Genomic DNA, 26,764 nt, shown 5'->3' with positions numbered 1-26,764 from the left:
AGACCCTTCCATAAAAGGATCCTCTTGAGTTGTCTGCAGAGGCACTTGGGAAAGAATTAAGTGGGAAATCCTAAATATGATATGTGTAATAATCTTCACCCATTACATTCAGTGAAAGAACAGAGTGTTATCTAAAGTGGCTTTTGCACTCCCATTCATTGTGTGTTACACCTATAGATGTTGCGGCTACCAAAAGAAGTCCAGGTCACACTCTGCACTTGTGTTTAAGTGACAGGATCCCACCTCTGGTCAATTAAATTGACCAGGATTGTAAAATGTAATCCAGATGACTAAACATACGTATTTTAAGATGAATTTAATGGGGTTTAAACTGCATTGTATAAATGGAAGGGGAATTGGGTGTGTTTCAGTTGCACAAATGTGTGTTGAGTGTAATTTGTGGTGCTGTGGGGTGTCCTTGCAGGGACCCCTGTGTCACCTGTCTCAGGTACCTCAGGACATCCCAAACAAATCTAGACACCTGCCTGTGAGCAAATGGTGGAAATTCCAGATCCTGATTGACTGCAGGGGGAGTTTGGATATTCAGAACACATGTGAGAGTCTCCTATATTTGTAGGTATCTGAATCTGATGGTTTCTTCCAGCTCTAAACTTGATGAGGTGGTTCATCACAGGAGTAGATTAATGATATTCTGATTCTTTCTAGTGTTTTCTGTTTGAAGTGCAGTCTCTGGGATGGGACAGCATTTTGTAGGGTTAAATTATTCTCATAAAAACTTGCAGCCATGCCCTGATTCAAGGACATGGGGACAAAGTGCTGGGTCAGACAAAAGGTGGTCTTTCATGTATCTTCTTTCAATGGATACTCTAGTTTGATACCTAGAAAGAACAATGTAGGTGTATGTGATGGTTTTCTGTGATTTGTTTTCAGTCCTCAACAACTTTCAACTCCAGAATGTCTAGAGGTAGATGCAGTTTCTACCTATTTAATATCCCTCAGCATCCAGGCTTCCCTTAAAACTATGTAAAATTTTAGTTCTAACAAAGTGGCTTCAAATTTGGAATAAGAAAATAAGGAGCTATTTAAAAACTTTTTTGAGATGATGTCTGAAACAATTAAATTTTTCCCCATCTCCCTTTATTCTCTTTCAGGAATTTACAGAGATGACACTAAGTGCCTCTTCAAGCCCTCAGTACAAGGCTACTTCTGCAAACAGACAGATCATGCACTTGTCATCTTAGAAAACTTGGATTCCAGTGTGGACAGCCAGAGACTGTTCCCAGTGATTACAGTGACTGGCAGCTTTATGGACACTTTCACTGATGATACCTCACATTCTCTGTGTCACTCCACAGAGCATCGTTCTACTTTCTTCTCTGTTCTGCCCTCAACCAAACTGACCACAGTTTGCTTCCCAGACCTGGCACCTCTGGCTTTCAGGCTCCACCTCCTCAGTGGCCAAAACTCAACCAGGCTGCCCCTGGCCATATTCTTTCCTGAACCACTCAGCCTTCGTGTGTTTGCCCAAGGGAATTATGTCTCTCCGACCCCGTCTTCTTTTTCACTGAACGCAGGAGCAGGAGCCAATTACTTCAGCTTTGAGGAAAACCTTCTCCATGTTCTCCTCCATGAGAAGGAACCTGTGGAAATAGTTGCTGGCCTTTCCCTTCTTGTGGCTTTCACTCTGACTGAGGCTGTTGGGGAAGAGGGTGAAGAAACCATAACACGTCGATTTGCTGATTTCTTGAAGGTTGGCCATGACCAAGTCAGAATAGTCCATAATGTGCTGGGAAGTGAAAGCACTTTGAAGGCAATCTCAGCCAATGCCAGCAAAAAGAGATATCACTGCCCTAACATGGCATTTTGCACAGCCTTTCAGAGCAGATACGGCCCACAGGAAGAGGGGACACAACCAGGGAGCACCCGGGCTCTGCATCCACCTGGTGGGGCTGGTCCATCAAGGGTGCTGATCATCGAGATCGGTGATCTGCCGGGTCATCCAAGACATGAGTTGACAAGCGACAGCCTAAAGAGTTTGGCCAGAACAATTATCAACACTCATCAGACTGGAGACCTTCAGAGTGGCCTTGGCTTGCCAATTGACACCTTGATGGTGACTCAGTCTGCTTTGCTGTCCACAGGAGAAGGTAACAGCAGGTAAGTGGCAGATATATCATCACCAGATACTGATTTAAGTGTAGGAAGGCAGTTTATCCAACTGATGTAAGTTCTCCATTGACTGAAATATGACTAACCATGCTGAAACATGCTATAAAATTTCCATCTCTATTGACTGAAATATGACTAACCATGCTGAAACATGCTATAAAGTTTCCATGACTTGCCCAGAGAAGCTGTGGCTGCCCCATCCCTGGAAGTGTCCAAGGCTGGGTTGGATGAGGCTTGGAGCAACCTGGTCTTTTGGAAGGTGTCCCTGCCCATGGAAAGGGGTGGAACTGGATCATCTTAAAGGTCCCTTCCAATCTACACCATTCCATGATTCTGTGATGTCAGAGCTATGCTCAAGTACTAGCTGGATTCCAAGTATCAATTACCATGTTTTTCTGTTGGTGCTCATGAATCTGCGGAGATGGTGGCTTAAATGAACAGAGTTCCTGGAAAGTTTTCCATGAAATGATAAAGAATCGGGTTAATTCAGGCTATCATAGGTCTTAAATTCTAAACAATTAAATCTATGAAAGTTTATAAATTGAAGTGGCCACACAGATGCATTATTGAAGATGAGTTGTTGCATTAACTATCTTGAAGATCTAAACATTTAATAATATACTTTTAAAATTTAAGGTCACAAAAATCTGTTTAATTTTTTACTTCAATGTCCTGCATGATACAAGCCACTACTCTTTACTTCAATGCCTTAGTATTAGTGTTTCTTTTTATCTAAAATTCTAGACATCCATCTGGTTATGATAAGAGCTGGACACTTCCAATACTACCTGAACACGTGCCTGGATGTTGAGTCTTATTCCTGTTCTTTCTGTCACAAATAATTTCCCATTTCCTCTTGTCAGCCTCTACCTCCAGATTCCCATTAGAGCATCTGGTTCTTTCCTCCACTTTTACATCAGTAACTTTCTGGGCATTGACTCTTCCTTCTCCTCCAGATACCTTCAGACCAATCAAATTACCTCCCTGTCTGCTTTGGAAAAAAAAAAATCAAAAGGTTTGAGCCCTGGTGAGTGTTTCTTTCCTTCTCTACCTCTGTTTTCTGCATCTGTTTGGAAGTCTGCATGACTGAAATTCAAGGTTTCCTTCTTGGTGGATTCTCCAACTTTGGACATTTTTAAGATTCAGCTGGACAGGATGCTGGGCCACCTTGACTAGACCATGATTTTTCCAAGAAAGGTTGGACCACAAGGTAATTGTGGTACATCCCAGCCTGGTATTCCATGATTTTAGGCATTGATGCCATATGCAAAAGTGGTATTAAATCCCATTTTCTACTGGCACAATTCAATGATTCCATTATCCCATTCTCCAACACAAACAAGAGAGCTCATGGTCTTCTGTTTGCTTACTGTATTCTTTAATTCCTTTTCAATTCTGACTTTCCAGAACCCAGTTCCCTCTGTTAGCCCAGATCCTACATCCCACATGATCTGGGTCTCCATGTTTGACTTTTCTGTTGGTAATTTATCAGCCCACAAAACCTTCCACGCATTTTATCAGTAGTACCTTTATATTTGTATCACCATGCAGGTACATCAACATACCTGCATCTCATTTTGATGGAACAATACAGAACACTCCTTTGCTTTACAATAATTTCCCACTGGAGCTCCCTTTTGAGCTCTGCCAGTTACAGAGTTCTTGGTCACTTTTGTATATACAAAATTTCATTTATATTCAGTACCAAGACTCACTTTTTGAAGGTTCTTTTTTCCCCCCCCCCTCTCCTCCACAGCAACAAACAACCCTTTCTCTCCCTCCTTCTGTCCCTGTCTTGCTCTTTTCAGCCTCTCACAGCCACTATTTGCACAGCCCAGATGTCACCCCTTATCTGCAGAGGAGGTTGTGAAGAGCAGGGCTGGGGTGGGAGCAGACAGCAGTGCATTTCAGCATCAGATCCTGAAACTGTATTAAAAGCATATGGGTAATATGAAAAAGGTAATATCCCATCTGTTTTTAATAGGAGACATGGGATTTGATGTTTGGCAACCTTATTGTGTACTCTCTCGATATTGCATAATGTTATTTTTTGATATTATGCACTACTGAGCCTTATCCAAGTATAAGTATATTCCATATATTCCATCTATGCAAGAAAGAAATTGGATTTGTCTAAGACTTACACCCTGTAATTAATACCACATCTTCTCCCCTTTACTGCTGACCCATGGACCATCCTGATGTCTGCCAGTGATACAAACTGCTGTTCACAAGCTTAACTTTTCTAGTAGACACTGTGTGGTTCATGGTGAAGAAGCAACCACAAGGAAGACAGTGGTCTGTGACTGTAGGAGTCTTTGTTTTGTTTTGTTTTTGGTTTGTTGGTTTCAGCTGTGGGTTGGGTTTTTTTGTTTGTTTGTTTGGGGGTGTTTTTTGGGAGGTACTTTATTTTTGCTTTCATTTGTTGTTTTTATTTGTTTTTGTTTTGTTTTGCTTTGCTTTTGTGCTTTCGGTTTTGGGACTTTGTTGGGTTTTTTTTTGTGGTGTTGCATTAAGCTACAAGATTGCCAGATCAAATCTAGAATCAGGGCCAAATTCTCAACAGATACTGTATTTTGGATCAGCAGAACCAGTGTCACTCTTGTTGGCGGGGCTGTTTGTATTGCACTGAAGGACACTGAAAAATGGGACAGCAGAAAAATGATGTGGAAAATTTTACAGTGGGTGGTGAGGCCCTGGCCAAGGTTCCCCAGAGAAGCTGTGGCTGTCCCATCCCTGGAAGTGTCCAAGGCCAGGTTGGACAAGGCTTGGATCAACCTGGGATAGTGGAAGGTGTCCCTGCCCATGGCAGGGGGTGGCATTGATGATGGTCTTTAAGATCCCTTCCAACCCAAAGCATTCCATGATTTACATGATCCCAAGAGACCATTTAAAGGAGGGAAGCACCATATTCTGTGTGCCAGCAAGAGAACCTTGAGGCTGCCTTTTTTCAGGCAGAAATGACACCTCCATGCTGGGACTGCTCTCTCAGTTGTGTTTTGTCTTCCTATATATGCACACTCTGGGAAAAAAATTCCAGGCATCAAGGACCAGGAGAGTTCCCTAGGAAGAAGGATGTTTCACTGCAGACACAAGAGGAGTGCTAGTCTAAAGCCTTGGATTCACTGTCTCAACTATGGGAAGACCTGGGATCTTTATTGAACAGAACACTCACATCACCAGATCACAGGACTGGCTCAGAACTCACCCACCCTTAGCTGCTCAGGCTCCTCTGCACTGTTATTTATTGCTCCCCATCAGTCATAGCTTTTCTGGAATTACTCATGGCTGACATTTCTGATGCAATAAAGCCACAGATAACCTGTGAAATGAAATCAGGGTTTTCCTGTTGGGACATGTACTGTCCCCTCTGTCTATCTGTCTCCATTTAAGCAGCACATGCTGGCACAGGCACGGATAATGGGGCTGGGATTACAAGTCAGATGAAGTATTCCAGTGTATTTTTCTGTGGAAGGAAAAGAGGAATGTTTTCACACCTGAGTCCTGCAAAACCCAATTGGATCATCAAAAATACACAGGACCTGCATTCCTGCCAGGCCCATCTCCTTGGCCTTTCAGACCAGAGAATTGTCTTGCATCAATTTCATTCTCAACAACTCTCTGAAAGGAGGTTGGAGCCAGGGGAGGGTTGGTTTCTTCTCCCAGGTAACAAGCAACATGATAAGAGAAAACAGCCTCAAGTCGCACCAGGGGAGGTTTATCTTAGATATTAGGAAAAAAGAAACTCTTTCACTGAAGGAGTGGTCAGGCATTGGGACAGGCTGCCCAGGGCAGTGGTGGAATCACCATCCCTGGAAGTGTTCAAGAGGCAGGTGAATCAATAGGACATTTGGGGACATGGTTTGGAGGTGAAAACAGTCATGCTGGGTTAATGGCTGGACTCAATAATCTAAGAGGTGTTTCCCAACCTTAATGATTTTATGGTTCTATAACACAAGAACAACTACAAAAATATCTTCAATCAGCACAGACTGGATGTTCATTTGCAGCCCAGGTCAGTGAGGGTGAAGGGGAGCCTTGGAAACCCTACTGTGCTAAGATATTAGTCAGTAGGTCTCTATATCGCTCTGCCAAGCCTTTAAAAAATATGGCTTGTCTATTATGATTTGAAGTGCTTTTATACATGATTTTAATTTAACTCCTTTGTTAGGGTCACTTCAAGCATGGCTCATTAATTTGTCAAGAGGAGCCAGAGTTGATTGCTGTGACTGCTCTAGTCTTGCACAGCTGGAGAGTCAGAGATGTCTGTCAAAAAGTTTATCTTCCTGTGAAATGCCTGTGTATAATAGATACCATGATGTATTTACAGATAGAAATCCCTATTTTGCAAAATCTTCCCAGTATCAATATAAATATGAGAGAACAAGATGCACAATGATGAATGTATTATGTGTGTTTGTGCAGGTGCCTTTATACAAAATCAGGAATATGATTCTGGACAGTTCAGAAGGAATTTAGCCTCTATCTCTACACTACAGCAGGGTGCTTTTTGCATTCTTGATCGACCTTTAACCTGATACAAACTGAAATATTGTTTTTATTGAGAGTTATGTTTGAGGTAGCATGTGAAAAATGGTGCTTGTGCAGGAAATTTGAGGCTCACAGCAAGGAATGAAAGGGAAGCAAATTATCAAAGAATGGCTCATTCCAACAGCAATTCCCATGCAGAGCACTAAATGAGATATTACAATTAATTCTCTGTGTCACGTGGCACATACAGAGGCAGCAGGGCTGGAGTTCAAACTAGATGAATTCTGACTCCTTCTAACCCCAAAGTGCTTGGATTTGGAAACCTTTGTGTAGGTTTCAGGCAGGCTGCTGTCTGGAATTGCACAGGTTTTTATATTAAAAAAAAGATATAACAACTTTTTTCCTGCATAAGTATGCAAATTTTTCCTCCAGTGAGCAGGCAAAGGCAGGATGCTAAAAATCTCCATGTCAAGAACTGCAGACATTGTAGCACTTGAGATTATTTCAAAATTTTATCTGCTACAGTCCTCAAGTGAAGGTGTGGAAGTGATGATACTCAGGAGCCAAAACTAAGCTTAAAATCTCCTTTAATTTAAACTTATTCAATTTTAGGTTAGATATTCACAGGGACAGTGAAGAGGACATATTCTTATGTAGAATGTGTCACTCACTCATGGCTGATGTAGAAAAAAGGACAAATTCAGTCCAAGTAAGTAAAAGGAAGGACATTTAAGATGATTGTGGAAACAATGTTTATTTTAAGACGTAAGGAATAGAATCATAAAACCATTTAGTAAAGAGTTCGTTTAACTTGGCAAAGCAAGTTTGGAAGATATAATTTTATCTGTGAAAATATGTTGTAAGAGTAAATACCAGTGAGGAATCTCTCAGTAGTAATGGACAATGACAGCACAGGAATGAAAGAGTATAAGACATTGAGAGGTAAATTTGCATTTAAAAATAGGAGTAGGTTCCTCCTTCAGATAATAAACTAGAAGAGCCTTGCAATAGAATTGGAAAGAGAACATTTCACATTTCCATTCAAGACTATTTTAATAATTTTTCCCCACATGGCCAAAATTATATTATTTATTTATTTATTTATTTAATACTTTGAGGAGAGTTAAGGTGGTCAACATCTCTTTTAAAGTCTAGAAAATGGGGGAAAGTCCACATGAAAAACCTGAGAGGGTTTTCCATCAGAGGAGTGGGATTCTGCAATGGGTTCCTTATGGAAGCAATAAGAAATGTCATGTTCATAAAGTGGGGGTTAAAACTTGAACAAAAAATGTTGTGTCATATAAAACTTCTGGATCAAGCTGTACTTTTGGAATCAGGATGAATTTTTAATTGTCAATTCATAATTCTTTTCCTATTGGGAAATTTAGTAGTTCTGGGATGGGCCAGAAAAGGTGGGTGGTCATCAGGAACTCGGAAATTCAGATACATCTTCCCACAGTGAAGGTGGTGACAACGGATGTAAAAAGAGTTTATGTGAAGGGATTTTGTGTCAATAGAATATTTATCTGTCTGATCAATAGTGAAGTTTTAGTCTGTTACTAATTTTTGCTTCTGGTAGAATTGAAATTGAGCATCAAAGCTGAATTGTCAATGTAAGGAAGAACCAGTCATATGAGGGATGAGGATGCCACAAAAGGTCTTTAATTATATAGATATTAGGCCACAGATCTACTGCTTAAGCTTTTTTTTTTTTTTTTTTTCTTCATATTTAAATCAAAGAAGGAAAACTAAGGAGGCATCTTCTGACCTGAGTCCATGGTCAATGAAGGAACTGAATTGCATTAAGTGGAAATGTTTTTCATTCAGACTGTTCCAAACAAGCACAAAATATGATGTCTGTCCATAAGATTGTTTGGGTTTGAAGGGGAAAATACCAAAAGCAACCCCTTGCATATGAGCCTTGTGTGAAGCCAGGATTTCCCTTGCAAGTTTTCAAACAAGTCTCCAAACTACCTTTCATGGATCTTCACACTGCCTCTCCAATAATAGTAGATAAATATAATAATAGTTTTCCAGCACTGCTCTCCTAGGCAGGAACCCTTCTGACAGTGTAGGGGTTATGGGGTCTATCACCAAGATACATTTCACCTCTAAGTCTTAAATTTTAAACTAAATTTCTGTTAGTATCTAGTGTACATGGTAAATGTATCCAAGAATTTGACAATCCCACTCAGAGGTGGCAGCTGTGAATTACAAGATTCAGGCAATCAGAAGTCCTACCCCCCACCTAAGTCTGGTTGCTTGCTCTGATAATGGCCTTCCAAAACTCAACTGGCTGCTCTGCAGGAAAGGAGGAGGAGGTAGGAAAGGAGAGCAGGAGAAAGCAGAGGAAGAGGAATGTGGAGAGGGTAAGAAAGATTTGGGGAAAGGAGGATAAGACTTTGCAGGTCTATATGGGAAGAAGGAGGGATAAATTGCCTCATATCTCCCACACCAGTTTTGGTCTTTGGAACTGAAGTGTTTGTATTAATGCATCTCAGTTAAAAAATGAAGAGGATCAGCTCAAGAGAACCTGTTCCTTATTCCAGTGTTCCTTCAGGAGTTAATGTTGTTCAGATATGTGCAGGACATCCAGCAGTGTCCCTGTCATGCTTCTCCATCACTGTAAAGAGACCTGATCCCAGCACTGGTGCTGTCAAACAAGACCTGCCTTGCTTGTGTCACATATGGATTTATTTTCCCTCCTAACGACTAACACCATGACAAAAGCGATGATTTACACGACACAGGCACCAGCCGAGAGGAGCTGCTGGCTACGTCTCCAAGGGACCAATCCTGTCCCCAGTCCGCCTTATTTAACATGTGAGTGGTGTCACCTCTATCAGTAGAGCTTGTCTGCTGTGACATTCCAGTGAGTGACGGCCGTGTCAGCTCCCAGGCCAGCCCTGCTCTGCTGTTGCATCGCGCTCTTGGCCTCCGCCGCGTGTCTGATGGGAAAGGGGGAAAAAATTCTTCCACATGCTTTGTTAGCAGGAATCTGGTGAGCAAAGGGTTAAATGGCTTGGGGTGCTGGGTGTTTGTGGGGTAGTGTGCATGTGTATATATGTATACAAGTGTGTGAGTGTGTATATATATGTATTAAAAAAAAATATATATATATATATATATGTATACATACACAGGCACCTTGGTTTGGCTGCAGGACCTCGTGCCCGCAGGCCACAGTCACATTATCATCTGGAAATTGGATAACGACAGCACAATGACAAATCCAGGTTGCCTGCAATAAGGTGCTAATCCCTTTGCTTTAATATCGGAGCAGCGTGTAATGATGTTTGGACATCACTCCAGTTTACTGACGACCCCACTGGGGCCGGCAATAGAAGCCTACAACTGTCTAACAAGCCATCAGGTGACCGCCGTCGTCAAAGCAACGGGGGATGCAATCTAATCTTCCCTCCATCCCTTCCAGCTCCCAATAAGGACCAGATTAGAGAAGTGGCCCATCAATGCTTGGTAACTCGAATCAATTAACGTTAATTCGCGCAATGCTATGATGTATTGTGATCACTTTCATTTCGGAGAAGGGGGAAGAAATTGCTATAATTCACCTAAAATGAGGTTGTCTATGGTGCTGAGGTATTAATTGGGTGTCCATATTAAATGGAAAAGGAGCACGGTAGTGAAGGAAAAGTGGATGAGTGACTCTCTTGGCTGCTATTGACCTATCAGAAGAAGACAGTGCCCTTTTCCTTTGCTTTTATCTATTACAGTTTTCCCTATTGCGTGTCAAGTTGATGTATTATAAAAAATTCATTTGGTGACCTTCCACCCCCCTAGCAGATTAAACAATTTCACTGGGATGGCATCATTAACAGGGCCTTGCATTTAATGATGATTTCTCTAAAAGGCCACGGAGATTCGATTTTAAGCTAACAGATTTATTGCACTATTATAACATATCGTAAAAAACTGTACCACCTACGGTCTGGTTTTAGGATAGAAACTGTTTAAGAGTTTATGTGGAGCTTAAAGTGGTATTACCTTGGGATACGCAGCACGGCAAAGCTCTGACCTCCGGCGGGATGCTGTTTACATTTAATAAAAGACATTTCTCTGACAGTAAACTTGGGGAGTGTGTTATGGAGGAGGCCTGGCTTAGCTCCTCGCCACTGGCTTTGTAAATAGGGGCATTTCTACTAATCTACAGCGATTAATGGAAGTCACTAATGAATCTGGAGGATGTTTCTCTCCTATCTGATGCATCTGCTCCGTCCCTCTCCTTCTAAAGGCTTCTGGTGATCCCACATCTAGACCCTTCATCAGATCTATTGTTCTAATGAAAGAAGGGCCTAGAGGGGAAGTCATAGGAGGAGAAGCTGAGGTCACTTGGTTTGCTCAGCCTGGAGAAGAGGAGACTGAGGGGAGATTTCATTGCAGTTACAACTTCCTCATAAAGGGAAGAAGAAGGCCTGCACTGATCTCTGCTCTCTGATGAGCAGTGACAGGACCTGAGGGAATGACATGAAAACATGTCATGGCATGTCTAGGTTGGATGTGAGGAAAAGGTTCTTCACCCAAAGGGTGGCTGGGCACTGAACAGGCTCCCCAGGGGCAGTGGTCACAGCACCAGACCTGGCAGAGTTTGAGAAGTGCTTGGACAATGCTCTTGTGCACAAGGTGACATTGTTGGGTCTGTCCTGTGCAGGGCCAGGAGCTGGGCTCCATGATTCTCTTTGATTTCTTTCTATTATATGGGAATTGGTGGAAATAAAAGTCATCCTTCAAGTGTCATTTCTTGCTTAAAAAGGAATGACCTCAGACTCCTCATGGTCTTCTAATGCTCATGTCACTCTCCCTCATCTGTATTAATTAGTGACAAGAGCTGCAGGGGGAGACAAAGCTCCAACACTGCACCTGAGAGGGCAAAGGTCTGGCTTATTTCATCATCCCATGACATCAGAACCCATTCCCACCCAAAAATGCTGAATTCCTCACAATCTTTCCAGTGAATCTTTCTAGTGCCTACTTTGCCTGCCACAAGTCCTCACCTTGCCTATGCCCTGTCCTTGCTGCCCCTCCCTTTCTTGAATCCTTTTGAAGTCATAAGCAATCCCCACCTTTTCATCAAAAAAGAAAAATGTCTCTTTGGCTGGATCATGATTCATTTAGTCATATTATTCCTTAAATTCTTCCCAGTTTCCTTCTCCTTCCAAGGATATATTGATTTTACAACACTAGCATTGCAGACATACCAGACAACTGTTCAATTAATTTCAATGTCTATTAGGAAATTAAATATGCCAGAGGCTGTTCTTTGGCACCAAGGCCACCTGATGTATTTCAGTATGGCCTCATCCAAACTTCCAAATGAAAATATTTTCTGTATTAACTCCCAGACCATTTGGGAGTTGTTCTGGACTTTGCCATTGGACCTAAACCACAGCTTAAGAAAGACTGATTATGTAATGGTAGAGGTGATCAAGTGTCAGTGCCAAGGCTTGTTTTTTGGCATCATTTAGTTTTCTAGTAGACACATACCCATCGACTTCAATGGACTCTTGATCCAGGCTCTCATCCTGATCTCCTTCCCCTTGAAGTCAATTGATAATACTAGTTCTTCTTTCTTCTTTCTTCTTTCTTCTTTCTTCTTCTTTCTTCTTTCCACTACTATTATTCTTGTAGACATTATTATGGTTACATAACTGTATTAGTCATGATATTACCATATTATATTAGATTAGTTATCAGGAAGAAATTCCTCCCTGTGAGGGTGGTGAGGCCCTGGCACAGATTGTCCAGAGAAGCTGTGGCTGCCCCACCCCTGGAAGTGACCAAGGTCAGGTTTGACAGGGCTTGGAGTAACTTGGGATAATGGAAGGTGTCCCTGCCCTTGGCAGAGGGTTGGAATGAGATGATCCTCAAGATCCCTTCCAAAATCATTCTATGATTTTATATTTTATGATTATAATTATTGCTGCAATTGTAAATAAAATGACAAGTTCTCCCTGATTTCAGGGATACTTAATTTCCTCTGCCCTAAATCTCTCCACAAAGTTTCTCAATTAATCCGTAACACCTACAGCAGACCCTCCAGTTTCTATGCCCTCAAACTTCCCTGCTGCTAAAGGACAGGCACTTGCTCTCCTGTGGAGCCTCAGCCTGTTCAGCAGACACATGCAGGCACTGATGGTGACAGAATCAGGGATGCCTGGTGTCCCTGCTGACTGAGGCATCCCCAGCCTGCTGTGCCCACATCTAGAAGACCTGCAGGGCACTGAGCATCAGAGCTGCTCCCTGCCAGCAGGGAATTGCAAACCAGCCTGCTCCTGCGCAGCATGAGACTCCAGGGCGGTGACCAACAGCACATCCTTCATGCCCAGGGGATGAAGGCAAAGGCAGGTCCTGCTCTGGACCTTGCTGGGTATGAGCACTTACCTACCTCCACCTGCCTAGGGCAAAGCTGTGCCAGGAAAGGCCTATTTTCCTTCCAGCACGAATCAGCAGGGGAGCAGCAGGATGCTCCTTTCTCCTCCTCCACACTGACACCATTTTAAGGAATATAACTTGCTGTGTGCAGGGCTGTACCCTAAGGCAGGGGCTCCCTCACAGCATGAGGCAGGTTGGACCATGTGGGATATAAACACCACATTCCATGCTGTGTTAACCAAGTTCAAATTACCCACAGACACTCATTTTTACACTTCCATTTAAAGGATCCGTGTCTAGTTTTGCTTTGTTCTGTTTTCTTCACTTCTATTTTACCAGAGAGTGAAAGAACAAGGGGGAACAGTTCGGAATTAAAAGAAGAGACATTTAGATTAAATGTTAAGAAGAATTTTTTTTACTGTGAGGTTTGCACAGGTTGCCAAGAGGAACTATGGTTGCCCCATCCCCAGAAGTGTCCCAAGTCAGGTTGGACAGGTCTTAGAGCAACCTGGGATAGAGGAAGGTGTCCCTGCCCGTGGCAGGAGCTGAAATGAGATTATCTTTAACGTCCCTTCTAATCAAAATTTTCTATGATTCTGTGATTCTGTGATTCTGTGATTCTAAGATTCTGTGATTCTGTGATTCTATGATTCTGTGATTCTACTCAGCCCAGGGAGTGAGAACTACCTCCTAGATCCACATTTTGAAGCAGCTTTCCTCTACACACTATATGAGCATGGTTTTACCATGTGGAGCCTGGGGTGTGAATTCAGGACATTTTTCTTTTTTGTTGTCAGATATAAAGAAGCTGAGGAGGGAAAAAAGTTTGGGGCTTTACAGAAACTATGCCAAGACTCACCTAAAGCTCTCTGTGCTCAGCTGGAGCCAGGGAGCTCACAGAAAACTTCAGCTCTTTAGCTTGAAAACAGGAATGACTTGGTGTGTTGTTCCTGTAGTAAGTTTTGGTCACATAGCTGAATGCACATTTTTGGAAGAAGGTGGATAACAGCACCTTATTGATGCCCTTGACGTGAATTTCAAACCTAGCTCTGCCTTTGAGACTTTCCCACTGGCAAAAATACAAGATAAAGAACCAAAATAAGAATTAAAACTCCAATCCTTGAGCTACCTTTCAGGTCTGCACGTATCTTTAAAACCTTAGTTGATCTTTCTGGCAGCTGTAGTTAAACCCAGTATTTTCCATAAGCTCAATATGAACAGTTTCTTATTTTTAATACAGAGTAAGACTCTGAAAAAAGCATCCACAACCATCACCCAAACTAGAAGAAAAACAGTTAAAAGCAAAGGAAACTTAAGCTCCACACATCTTGTGCTTGTAAACACCTTTAAGCAAACACTAGAGATCAATGAATAGCTTTTCTTCTTTCATTTCAAGACAATACCAAACCCCCAGTCACTTCATTGCAATTGCAGATTAGAGCATTATATATATATATATAAATTATATATATATATGAGATACTAAATGACACAAAGCACTGGGAGAGGGAATGAAATGATCCAGGCTCAGAATGAATTGTTGATTCTTTATTCAAATGCAAAAGTGTTCTCCTGGGATGTTCTAATTTAAATTTCAGGCTTGGAAAAACCCATGTCTTTCAAGGGGGTGTCTGTAACTGCTTTATTTCTGTCTGCAGACTTTGCAGACTGGGAAGGTGATGGCAGGAAAAAGAAATGCAGCAAAGTGCTGTGCTTGTGTAGAGGAACCAAGACTTTGTTCTTAGAGGAGCTCAGAGGTTTTCAGTGAAAGTCTTTCTGCTAGACAGGGAACATTTGGGGGTTCCACTGCCCTCAGTGCACTGCAACGATGACTTTGGGGCTAAGGCATTGGGTTCATGAATCCATAAAATCCCTGTCTCTACCACATACCTCCAACATGATACCAGGGACATAAATTGCTTCGTTCATTTTTCACTTTTCCATCTGTAAACTGGGGATTGAAACAAAAGGATTTTTTCATACTTTGGTGCTGCTTTCTGCTTGGAAGTGATAACTGTTTCCCATTTCCATGCCTGCTGCTCTCACTCAAGGAATCAGTGTTATAATAAAGTAAATTAGTAGGTAGAAAAGAGGAGCAGAAAATAACATCTAGAACTTAATTTCTAATTTTTTTCTTTTATTTTATTTTCTTTTTTTTTTTTTCCTTTCCCATCCCTTTTCATGTGAAAGAAATGGAAGCAGACAACACTCAGACACATGCCTATACAGGAGACCCTACAGCATCTCTGTTCAGGTGCAGCCCTCAGATGGAGAAATGGGGAAGCAGCTTCCTGTACAGCCAAAAATCATTTTCCTGGACAGAAAGGTAGAATTTTCCTCCCTGTGGATGAAGATTCTGTTAATTCTTTACTAGTTTGACATTTGAGATTTTTGGTACAGACCCAGGCTCTGCTCCAGGGGCTCACCAATGGCACCAGAGGAATGGGCAAGCAAGTTCCACCTGGACAGGAGACAGAACTTTCCTGTGCAGTGACCAAGCACTGAACACATTGTTCAGAAAGGGGGTAGAGTCTTTCTTACTGGAGATATTCCAGAACTGTCTGGACACAATCCTGTGCCCTGTGCTCTGGGATGGCCTTGCTGGAGCAGGGAGGTGGCACCAGATGAGCCACTATTGTCTCTTCCAGCCTGGCCCATCCTGTGATGTGGCCTCATCTTGAAAAGTTGTGGTGAACTTTGTGACCTTTGTAACATGTGACACATAAATGCAAACTGCCCTCAGACAGAGGACATATACATACATATATATATATATATAAATGAAATGAAAGCTTTCTTTGATCTTGCTGAGGAGACAAAATCTTCTCTCCTGTTCTTCCTCCCAGGGTGAAAGAATTGACAAACTGGGGCCTCCTGCAGAACCCTGGGTTGTATCAGCTCATCTCAAGGACTCCTCTGAGGCTGTGCTGAAAGGTTTGGATGTGTTTTCCTATATCAAGGTTTATGGTAAAGCAGCTATGCAAAATGATGGTGATGAATTTAGGATTTCTCCCTGAGAAATGCTGCAGTTGAAAACCAGTCTTTGGGCTGAAAACAGAAGGTTGCAGTAGGAGTTTGGTGAACTGCCCAGTCATATGCTACAGGAAAAAAAAAGTTTTTATAAAGTATTTTTGTTTTCTGGTCGCTTAAAGGAAGTATAACCTCTAGTTTGTCTTGAAAAGACATATCTGGGGTCAAAAAAGGAAAGAATGAAGAATTAGAAATCCTAACACTTGATTTGCAATTTATGCTAACGGGGGTAACTTCTTTAGGGTCCATGACAACCTTTTTATCCCACCAAAGGATCTGGCCAAGTAGAGACAGAAACAGCTTCCTATGGATTGCCATTAATATATTATAATGTGAAAGAGGTTTCTTTTCATGGAGGATCTGAATGTTTCCCTTCTGTTCTTCATTTATCAAAATGCATGAACTCATGAAAGACTCATGAAAACTCATGAAAAACTCTAAACATGTCAGGATTTCCCTCAAGGTTCTGTGAACATTCTTAGGTATAGAACCTTGCTTAAGTAGAGTGCTGAACCAAACACCTGTAGATGATCATATGGTACTGATTTAGAAATTGGAAATAATAATTACTACAAATTTATTCATTTAATTGCTAAAATATTTAAATACATGAAGCACACATAGTGAAAAGTTAGGTTCCCTATTGCACAGAAAGTATTTTGTTCACAGTAAAGCCATTTCTGAGTTATTTTTGAGTTGAAAAGTTCATATTTAGAGAAGATAAGTAGCATTTATGCTGTAGATCACAGCTTCTCACCCTCTCAGTCCCTGTTTCTCTTAATTAGAAATTCTTCCTACCCCAAGATAGTTCCAGGATTACAGGTTAGAAAAAAATCCTTTGGTGTTTTCTGCTGCTCTCCATGCCTTTTCAGGGCATGTTCCTAAACTCCTCAGGTTTAGATGAGCCACAGATTACTGTGGAATGAAGGAAGGAAGGAAGGAAGGAAGGAAGGAAGGAAGGAAGGAAGGAAGGAAGGAAGGAAGGAAGGAAGGAAGGAAAAGGAAGAAAAAGAAGGAGAGAGAGAGAAAGAGAGAGAAAGAAAGAAAGAAAGAAAGAAAGAAAGAAAGAAAGAAAGAAAGAAAGAAAGAAAGAAAGAAAGAAAGAAAGAAAGAAAGAAAGAGAAAAAAAGAAAAGTGACTAAAGAGAAAGACACTTCACATTCTTTAAAAGATACATACATCAAATTAATAGTCAATAAACTCCAGCAAAGGAAGAGCAGCACAGTACAGATGTTCTGCATGTAATAGTTTGCTGCAGTTTTTCCTTTGACAAACATCCTTATTGCACTCATCTTTTGAAGCACATGAAAGCAGCATTTAATGGAAATGGGTCCCGTCTAGCACACTGAGGCTGCTTCATCTGACAGCAGCCAAAGTGCCTCGTGGAAGGCAGTTTAGCTCCAAATTAGCTGTGCTTCTACGTTAAATACCAGCTTGCCTGAGAGATCTTTGGGAAGACTCCCATATATATCTGTAATATTCTGAGCTTTGAAGCATATGTGCCTGAAAGCTGAGGTAGTCTCTGTTGAGGAGTACAGTACAGCACTCCAGGCTTCATCACACACAAGAAATGGCAATTATAAAGTATTTGAACACAGCTGACAAGGCCCTCTGTTGAAATCTGTATTACAGTGAGTATGAGAGCCAAGAAAATCTTGGTAGTCTGTGCAGACACTTTCGTAAGGAGGATCATATGAGTGATGGATGGATGAACCAGGATTAGGGTGGAGCAATAAAAGAAATCTACATACCCACATCTCCATCAAATCCATTCACAGTATAAATAACTGATTATTTATGTATCACAGCTGATCATGAAGACTTGTAAAGAAATTGGTGGTTTGGTTTGCTAGGTAGTGTACAGAAATTAAAAAAAACCCCTATATATGTAGTCAAAACTAACTGGATATTAACAAATTAAATAGTACCAGAGTCATAGAGAGGAGAAACTTGCTAAATAATTAATATGTGTCATGGTTTGGCGTAAAACCTTGTCCTGGGCAATTCCTGGCCATAGTTCAGAGTTTGCTACTTTACAACGTTGTTCAATACCCTGAACATGAGAATGGCAGAGTAGAAATGTCCTGCCCACATTCAGCTTTATGTACCTTCACCTGTGCTGCTTAACTGCAATAAAATGCCAAACCACCTGCTTCATAAAGCAAATAGTTATGACATGTTGTCTTTCAGCAGGCAAAAGTCTGTGTTTGTGATCACTGGAGCAAGTCCAGCATCCTGAGGAAGTTCTGGCATCTCACCCCCACCTGAACCAACACTTGGAAATTTGTCAGCCTTTAGGATTTCACCCCTTTCACCCCAAGAGTCTGAATGCAGACCAGACCTGGCCAGCATCACTCAAAGGCCAGGCCTTGGCTGATGCTCAAAGATACACACAATAAAATGGGGATCCAGTTGCAAAGTAAATTATAACTTTTAAAAAGAGCCTACAGAAATAACGGTCATGGCAAGGTCAGAATGAATTCCCTGATAGATCACAAGAGGTAATGTGATGGAGAAATTCTCTTTCCTGGGTTTCATTTTAATGCTCCCTGTGGAGTTTTTCCCTGCCAGGTTTCCAGCTGACAGTGTCTCCTGTACTGTCTCAGGGCAGTCACCACAGACATTTTTCCATGGCCAAATACCTTGCAAAGCATCTGACAGACCTGGAGAAAAATTCCAAGAGATTTAACAACAGGACCTTATCACCCAAAGACAAGGCAAAACACCTACAAATTAGAAGATTCACCTTGTCCCTTAGTTAGTGGTTGACTCCTTGAGACCATCCCCTCAGGACAGTCTCTCCTTACTACTCTCCTAACCTTGGTGAAATATTTAGTCACACAAGACATGAGCTAAATTTAAAAAAATTGGATATTTGGAACTTTCTAGTGCAAATCTATAGCTCCTGTTACCTTTGTTTGATCCCTTTAACAGCTGCATTCACATTACATCCCCATAACACAGAGAAAATGCCATTTCACAACAAGCTCAAAGAATAAATATTTAGAAGCTGAAGCCCACCAATCCTTCAAGAATTTGTTTCCTGAGTAGCTCTGTGTGAAATTTTCTGGAGTTAGACACAATGTTTATGGTTAAGATGGATAATGAATTTAAACTTTCTGAAGTCCCTTAAAGTCATGAGGACTCCCTGAGGTCCTTGAGTGGCCCTTACCTGGTTGCTGTTAATTGCAATATGTTTTTTTCTGACTCTCCAGGGCTCACCCAAGTGCAGGTCATAGAGGGATGTGCAAGCTTTTCCAATCTGGCTGTCTCCAGCTCAGGAACAAACTGGAGACTTGTGTTCACTGTCACATCACCTCCAGGTAAACCCTATATTCTGTGTATTTTCTGATTCAGTAAAATCAAAGCCCTACAGGTGGCCTGGATTTATAAAAAAGGAGTTAAACTTTGTGTGAATGGGTGGAGCAATGCCAAACCTCTAAATAGCCCGAGTTCTGTTCCACATCCAAGTTGGCATTCCCCAAGCAGCAGGAGAGCTGGGTGATTCCTGTGCTATTCATGCAAAATCTCTCAAATCTAATGAATAAGTACAGAGAAGTATTGTCAGAAAAAGGTGCCTCTTTCTTCCTGGTTTCCCTTACATATATTCCAAGAAATCAGACACTTAAAATCAGTTAAGTTGCCAAAGCAATTTTTTCCTATAAATTGCAACCTCTCATTCCTTTTTTCCCCCTCTGTTTATATTCACAAAATTTCCATCTGTGCTCCTGGCTATTTTCACAGTGCCTTTTCCTGACTGTTTGCCTGCACCTGGTCACCTTTATAGGTGGTTATGCACATTCAGAGTCTGACTCCAGGGCTGGGCTCTGCCAGGGCTCTCCTGAGAGCTTGTGGAGATGATTTTGGCACCTTCAGAGGCCTCTGAGCAGCTCAGTAAAGAGGAGGGAGTTGTGCTGATGCCTTCTTGGAAATGCCAGATGGGGGGGACACTGGGGACAAGGCACCCTGTGAACTCTGCCTTGGAAAATCCTCAAGATGTCTGCACAAGAGAAGTGCCTCTGCAACTGTTTGGGGGCCTGAAATTATCTCTATATCTATTTCTGAAGGTGTAGAGGGGTCAAAGTGTTGGTTTCTTGTCTCAGGATGCCTGCTGAGGCAAGTCTATGAAGAAGCAGGAAGAGGTCTGGCATGCAAGGAGATGTATCCAAGGATATATTAACATATAGATGTTGTAACACCATGTGTAAAGTCTCTGTTATGGTATTGCATCCATCCATCTATTCATCCATCTATTCATCCATCTATCCGTCCATCCGTCCATCCGTCCATCCATCCATCCATCCATCCATCCATCCGTCCATCCATCCATCCATCTATTCATCCATCCATCCATCCATCCATCCATCCATCCATCCATCCATCCATCCATCCGTCCATCCATCCACCCATCTATCCATCCATCTATCCATCCACATTCGTCCATCCCTCCCTCCCTCCCTCCCTCCCTCCCCCTTTCTATATATATATGCATGGATGTCTCTCTAGATAAATACCATTGTAGATAATTATCTATCTATCTATCTATCTATCTATCTATCTATCTATCTATCTATCTCTCTTTCATGTCTTGCCTCATCCAGAAAAGAACAGGGAACAAGCACATCTGACTGGTGAATTGGCCAAGAGGAAGTAGGTAATGAAAAAATCTGAGCAAAAAACCCCTAGAAGTTTGCAAACATTTAGGCTGCCACAAGTGGCTCATCCAAATCCAGTGCTTCCCATGGCTTGGTAAAGGGAGAGTTGGGGTGCAGGGGGCACTTGGAGGGAGGCCTTTCAAAGGGGGGGATTTTTGTGTATTTTGAGCTGCCAAACACATGCATCTCCCACTACTTTCTCATCAGTGAGAGCAGATGGAAAGTCAGCACCTCACAAGATCTGTTTCTTTAGGCTGGAAGCACAGATTAATGAAATGTGTTTAGAAACCTGTTTCAGGGAAATCCCAAAATCCTTTTTCTGAACAATGGTCAAACAGAAATCTATTTTCTGAAATATTTAGCCACTCAGAGAGTTACTAAGAATTGATAACAGAATCACAGAATCACAGGTTTGGATTGCAAGGGATCTTCAATACCATCGAGTTTCAACTCCCCTATGTTGGGAAGGGACACTTTTCAGTAGACCAGGATGCTCAGAGCCCCATCCAGGATGACCTTCAACACTTCCAGGGATGGGGCAGCCAGTTTCTCTGGGCAAACTGTGCCAGTGCTTAATATCTAATTTGAATCTGCCTTCTTTCAGCTTCAAGCCATTTCCCCCTGGAGAATGTTTAGAGGTACCAATGTGTAAATGCCACTGATGCACCTGTGCTGTATCACCTGTGAAAATCGGATTATTCCACACTTTTAAGGTGCATTGCAAAAGTACACACCAAATCCCTTTTGCTCCTTGTAATTGGGAACCATGCTGGAGACAGCATAAATGTTTTTACACTTCCAGATTTTTACTGAAAGGATTTACTTTTGTTGTTTGAGACAAACAAACCAAAATTAAACAATCAAATAGTAGATGTTCATGATACATCTTCATGAACCAGTTGCTCTATGCACCTACCCTGGCATAATTCACTGTTTGGAGACAGCTCAGGAGGTGCAGCTGATGTTGAATGCAATAATCCCAAATGTTTTAGTGGTAGTTCCTGGGGAGAGCAGACTATTCACAGCTCCTTGTTTTACAGTAATATTCCCTTCACTGATACAGATCCCAATGGGTTTGATACATCCACTTTCCATTTAAACCAACAGCATCCTACTCACAAACTATTAGAGTAGTGCAAAACACCTTTAAACACCTGTCTGTGTAGAGTCCTTGATACCTGAGAGATTTCTTCTCTCAGCTGAAGTTCATATGTGTTTGTACCTGCAGGCAGATTTCTCCCAATTGGAACATGCTTCCCACCTTGTTCTGATGCAGCTTGGCTTCATTCAGGTGGACAACACTGACACAAATCTAATTAGTTTCTGCTAAAAGTATTTACAGCTACTTACCCCAGTCTCTAAGCCTCCATCTGACAGCATTTCTGATTTTTTTTTTAATGAACTGATGAAAAAAAAAAGAGGCTTTTAGATTTTTATTAAAAGCAGAACTCAACTAAAAGAAATATCCATCCATCAAAATGTTTAGAACTGTGGGGTTAGGACTGATAATGAGTCAGGTAGTGAGGCAGATAATGGGTTGATGTGCTAATCCACATCCTTCAAGGTGGTCTGCAGAGAGTACCAGGGCCAGTTTTCCTAAACTCCTGTCCTTGCCCAGCACATCTGCATTCAGAACTTGTTTTGGAAATAAATTAGGGAATCAAAACCTCTCTCTCTTTCAAAAGGTCAGTACTAAGCGTCTTCCAGTCCTTGCAATTCACATCTGAGACCCAATGAATTCTTGAACACAGAAACTGTGAGCAGTGCCTGGCTTGATTCTGCCATTTACAGAAAACTTTAGAATCTCTGGGTGCAGAGCATTACCCAGAGCTTCTGTCTTTCAAGAGACTAAATATTTACTGTGCAACAGCAGGGACACTGACATTTTTTATTTATAATGCTCATTATCAGCATGGTGGAAAATATTAACAAGTTCACTGGGAGTTTTCTGCATCATGAATTTAATCTTTATGCTGGTGAATGTTTCTGGGTTTCCCCTAACTTTTATTTATATGATTCAGGTATAGCTTGTAAAAAAAAAAAAAAAAAAAAAAATCAGTATTAAGAACTCTGTTATCACAACCAGTTTCTCTTGCAGAAAATTTTCATGTTTTTTTTTTTTAGATGGATTTATGGTTTGTCCCTGAATGCATCTTTAACAGTGGCTCAGTTAAAAAGCCATAGTGTGGTTTTTTAACTGTGAAATTGCTGTCCTTACTTTTGTAATAAACTGACTCTGCTTTAAATTCTCAGGGGCAAAGTTCACTGTGCTGTCCCAGCCATTTGCCACCTTCCCTGTGCCCATCAGAGCCAGGGCCAGCCTGATCCTCGTTGTCCTACTGGGTTCAGCAGCATCTGCATTCACCATTGTCCTTTCATTCTGCTGGTTCAGGAAGAGCAAAAGCCACAGTAAGTTGGAAATATCCACAAAAATTTATACTTGTAGACTACTCCTTATTTTATTTAACAAATCCCCAGAGTGGCCACAATGGGTTTCAGACAGTAGAACTCAGAAAAATCTCTGGGAAGTTCAGTAATTAGGATGTAGTTTACACAGAGACAAGAGTTGGGCTTCAGTAATCAATGTGGGTCCCTTCCAACTCTATGATTCTATGATAGTTCAAGGTCTTATGGTTTTATGCCTCTAAAAGATGTCTGAGTCTAGACAGACATCACAAAATTTTCTTCTTGGAAAGGATTGTTAAGGACTGGAACAGGCTGCCCAGGGCAGTGGTGGAGGCACCATCCCTGGAAGTGCTCAAAGGTGTGTGGACACAGCATTTGGTGGGATATATATATATATATTTTCAAGCAATATTCTACTATATATTCCAACAATATGTTCAATTTTTGCTTGAATTGATAATTTCTGCTGAGCAGAGAATGTATGAGGGTGATTTGTCTGTGTGTTTCATTGCAGAAACAAGGACTGAACGGCCTCATCTAGCACAGGACAGCACCAAGGGACCCAGTGCACAAGCACAGCCTCCTGGAGCTCCCACCAAGCCTTGCTACAATCAAGGACCAAAAAAAAGTAGAGTGTCTGCAACAGGAGGTGAGACTGCAATTCAGAAATGATTGGACACCAAAACCGAGTCAGTTCACGTATTTAATGTGTTCAGGCGTTCCCTGGGAAGTGATGGAGTCATCACCACTGCAAGTGTTCAAAAACTGTGTGAGATGTTGCAGCTGGGGAGAGGTTTAATGCTGAATACAGTGGTGCTGCCTTGGTGGCGGGACACAATGACTTAAAAGGTTTTTTCCAACTTAAGTGATTCTGAGATTCTATAGGTTTGTATAGGATCAGTAGGATCAGTGGCACATTCTCAAAAGATCTGTATCTTTATTGCCTTCTCCTCCTTCTTCTCCCTGTTTCGTGTTTTTTTTTTTTTTTTTTTTTTTTTTTTTTTTTTTTTTTTTTTTTTTTTCCATTTGTCATTTAGTCTCCTTTAATACAGATGGAGTGAATTCCCAGGTACAATAAAGGCAGCAGCACAGTCCTGCTTTATGTTCATGCTGTAATTTTTGGACCGTCCTGTGAAGGGACAGGGCCTGGATTTCAGTGATCCTTTTGGGCTCTTTCCCCACAATTCAGGACATTCTATGATATAATGAGTCCTCCCAGCGATTTTGGAGTAGGGCAGGGACCAACACTCCCGGTGTCCCCACATGCCTGGAGGGGCAGGGCTCCTCCCTGCCCAAATCTCCAGGTGCTGGAGGGGGATCAAAAGCTCTGGGCAGGTTTGCAGGCTGTGAAGGACTGCACCGTATTACACTGGAGGTAAAAACAAAACAAAACAAAAAAACACCCAGGGCTCATTTGCACTGTCCCTGTGAGTCCAACCCAGCAGCCCCAAGCAGCTCCACTCCCACCCACCCACCCTGTGTCCTGCTTTACCCCCCAGGGTCCTGCCACAAACAGCCCTTTCCCCAGCACCTCCTCGAGACTTGTCCTTTCATCATCTCCTGATCAAACCCGACTCCTTCTGAGGTCACAGAAATGCAGACAGCCCTGGGGGCTTGTGGCTGGCAGCACAAAGCACCGGCTTCCCTTTCTGCGAGTGTGAAATGTTCTTACAGTGGTTGAAGGCTTTTTTTTTTTTTTTTTTTTTTTTTTTTTTTTTTTTTATCTCACCTGCCAACAGCACAGATCTGAGGTCATTCAGATAACCCTGCTGAACCCCCCATTTACTCTGTTTTGGGAATTTCTTTTTCCTCCTTCTTACTGAAGCCTGTGGATTACATAAGAGGCAGGAGAAGGCGAGCTGGAGTTTTTATCTCCTTTTAATTAGTGTCTATCACAAAAGCAGAGGGAGAGAGAGAAGGAGAGAGGAAATTCTGCAGTTTATGTGTTTTGATATTTGCCATACTCTTCCAAAACACAGCGTTCAGCTGTGTGCCTTAGGGCACATATCTGCTATAAATTCATTTTTTATCTAATTTGTCTGAGATCTAAGCTTCCTGTGGAGGTCTGAGATCAAAGGATCTGATTCTGTCTGATGTCGGCTCTGACACATAATGCGTGCTGACTTAGTTCTGTCTATAAACTCGCAGTGGGAGGCTGCCACTCTCCCCTGGCACCTTTACATAGTGAACTTTCATTTTGACTGGGGAGGCTGACAGGTACAGCGTTGATTGGAGCCGTCACGTAAATAATTCATGGAAGGAATTTTTTAATTTTTTTTTGTCAGAAAAAGGCAATCCAGCCACTTAGAGTCTTTTAAGAATAGTTGCGAGACAAAAAGATTCCCCAATATGTTCAAATCTAAACAAGGATAACAATATCTTAAGTGAATTTAATACATATGACTTGGAAATGTCTAATGTTTGATTCCTCCCTTTATAAAGGGTTGTTGGTTTTGGAGAGAGAGAGAAGAAATCAAAGCTGCACTCTTTTTGTTTAGTTTCTGCTTTGTAGCTCTTCCCCTTGTAAGAAATACCACTTTGCTAACACAATTAAGTGTTCACAGCCTTTATTTATTAATCACCAGAGTAACACTTGGAAAACAGAGGTTTTCTCATTGGTGGGTGCTCTTAGAGTGCAAAGTCCAGTGGGTCAAGGGCCCTGGATATTGCACGAAAAGGAGCAGCTGAGGATGAAGATGAGGGAGAAACCAATGTGCACAGTTATGCAGCACAGCAGGGAGAAGGGATCAAGATATTGCCTTGTTAATCTTGGTCTAACAACAAAAATCCCCTTAGCTTCTCTAATTATCTCTCTCTTGAATTGAAGAACTTTTGATGGACTAAACTAACTTTGTGTTAACAGAACACACCTGGAGGAACACATTGTTTCTTTTTGCTTTTTTTGCACTTTATTCTGGTGGTTCAACAGAGAGCTTGTATCCTCCTAACAATTTACATTTCCAAGCTTCAATTTTCTGTCCTTTCCCTGAACTTTTTCAGAATGTTACCTGATTGATTCCTATTTTGAGCTCCTTGGACATCTTCAGCTAGAAATCACTATGTGTTCCTGAAGATGTTATCCCAGTCTGTAAATTGGGTCTCCCCTTCTGGCTCCCAGTTTGCTCAGATCAGCTTCTCCTCCTTCCTTTCTACCAGTTTGCCATTTCCCCCTTGTTTTACAAAATGTCATCAAAATCAAATTCAGTTTAAATTCCAAACCACCAGTGGAAACACTGAATATCTTCCATTTCAGTGGTAGTGGCTGGTACTGCCACACATCCCTGAGAATTATTTCCCATATATAATTTCTGCCTGAGCTGTTATCTGGTACTTGATCCAGTTAATCATATGCTTTCATGATATTGAACAGTTTGTATTTAATGTTTAAAAATCAGGAATCTCAAGGCAATATTTCATCCTTGAAACTGTTTCTATCCTGAAAACTTGTAGCCTGCTCCATTGATTCAAACTTGCTTGAAAAAACTTATTTTCACCGTTGAAAATGGCACCTTTGAAGATGAGAGAGTCAGTAAATCTCCAGAACTAACATGAAGCTTTGGTACAGGAGATCATGACCTTATTATCTTGTTTATGTGTCTAAAGAGGAAAATTGAGCCTGGTGATGTGTCGTGGTTTGAAAGCAAAACGAGTGAGAGGCTCCA

The 26,764-nt window shown here is 41.6% G+C and overlaps 1 protein-coding gene across 7 annotated transcripts in view; it reads left to right on the top strand.

Annotated features, from left to right (window-relative positions):
* The window catches only part of PKHD1 (PKHD1 ciliary IPT domain containing fibrocystin/polyductin), a 237,303-nt gene that overhangs the window by 206,929 nt on the left and 3,610 nt on the right, over positions 1 to 26,764 (top strand). For 4 of the 7 annotated variants that reach the window (XM_083856783.1, XM_083856784.1, XM_083856782.1 and 1 more), the window contains 6 exons: positions 1,113 to 2,118; positions 15,202 to 15,337; positions 15,858 to 15,945; positions 19,257 to 19,364; positions 22,950 to 23,105; positions 23,617 to 23,751. In XM_083856783.1, the coding sequence (XP_083712909.1) occupies positions 1,113 to 2,118; positions 15,202 to 15,337; positions 15,858 to 15,945; positions 19,257 to 19,364; positions 22,950 to 23,105; positions 23,617 to 23,751 (1,629 nt within the window). Of the gene's footprint in view, positions 1 to 1,112; positions 2,119 to 9,764; positions 10,090 to 15,201; positions 15,338 to 15,857; positions 15,946 to 19,256; positions 19,365 to 22,949; positions 23,106 to 23,616; positions 23,752 to 26,764 lie in introns of those variants that run through there. The other 3 variants (XM_083856785.1, XM_083856787.1, XR_014589511.1) reach the window with 3 other exon arrangements.

This window comes from Zosterops lateralis (assembly GCF_965231275.1).
Source record: "Zosterops lateralis genome assembly, chromosome: 3".
NCBI classification, from domain to species: Eukaryota; Metazoa; Chordata; class Aves; order Passeriformes; family Zosteropidae; genus Zosterops; species Zosterops lateralis.
This window is presented reverse-complemented; position numbering and strand designations above follow the sequence as displayed.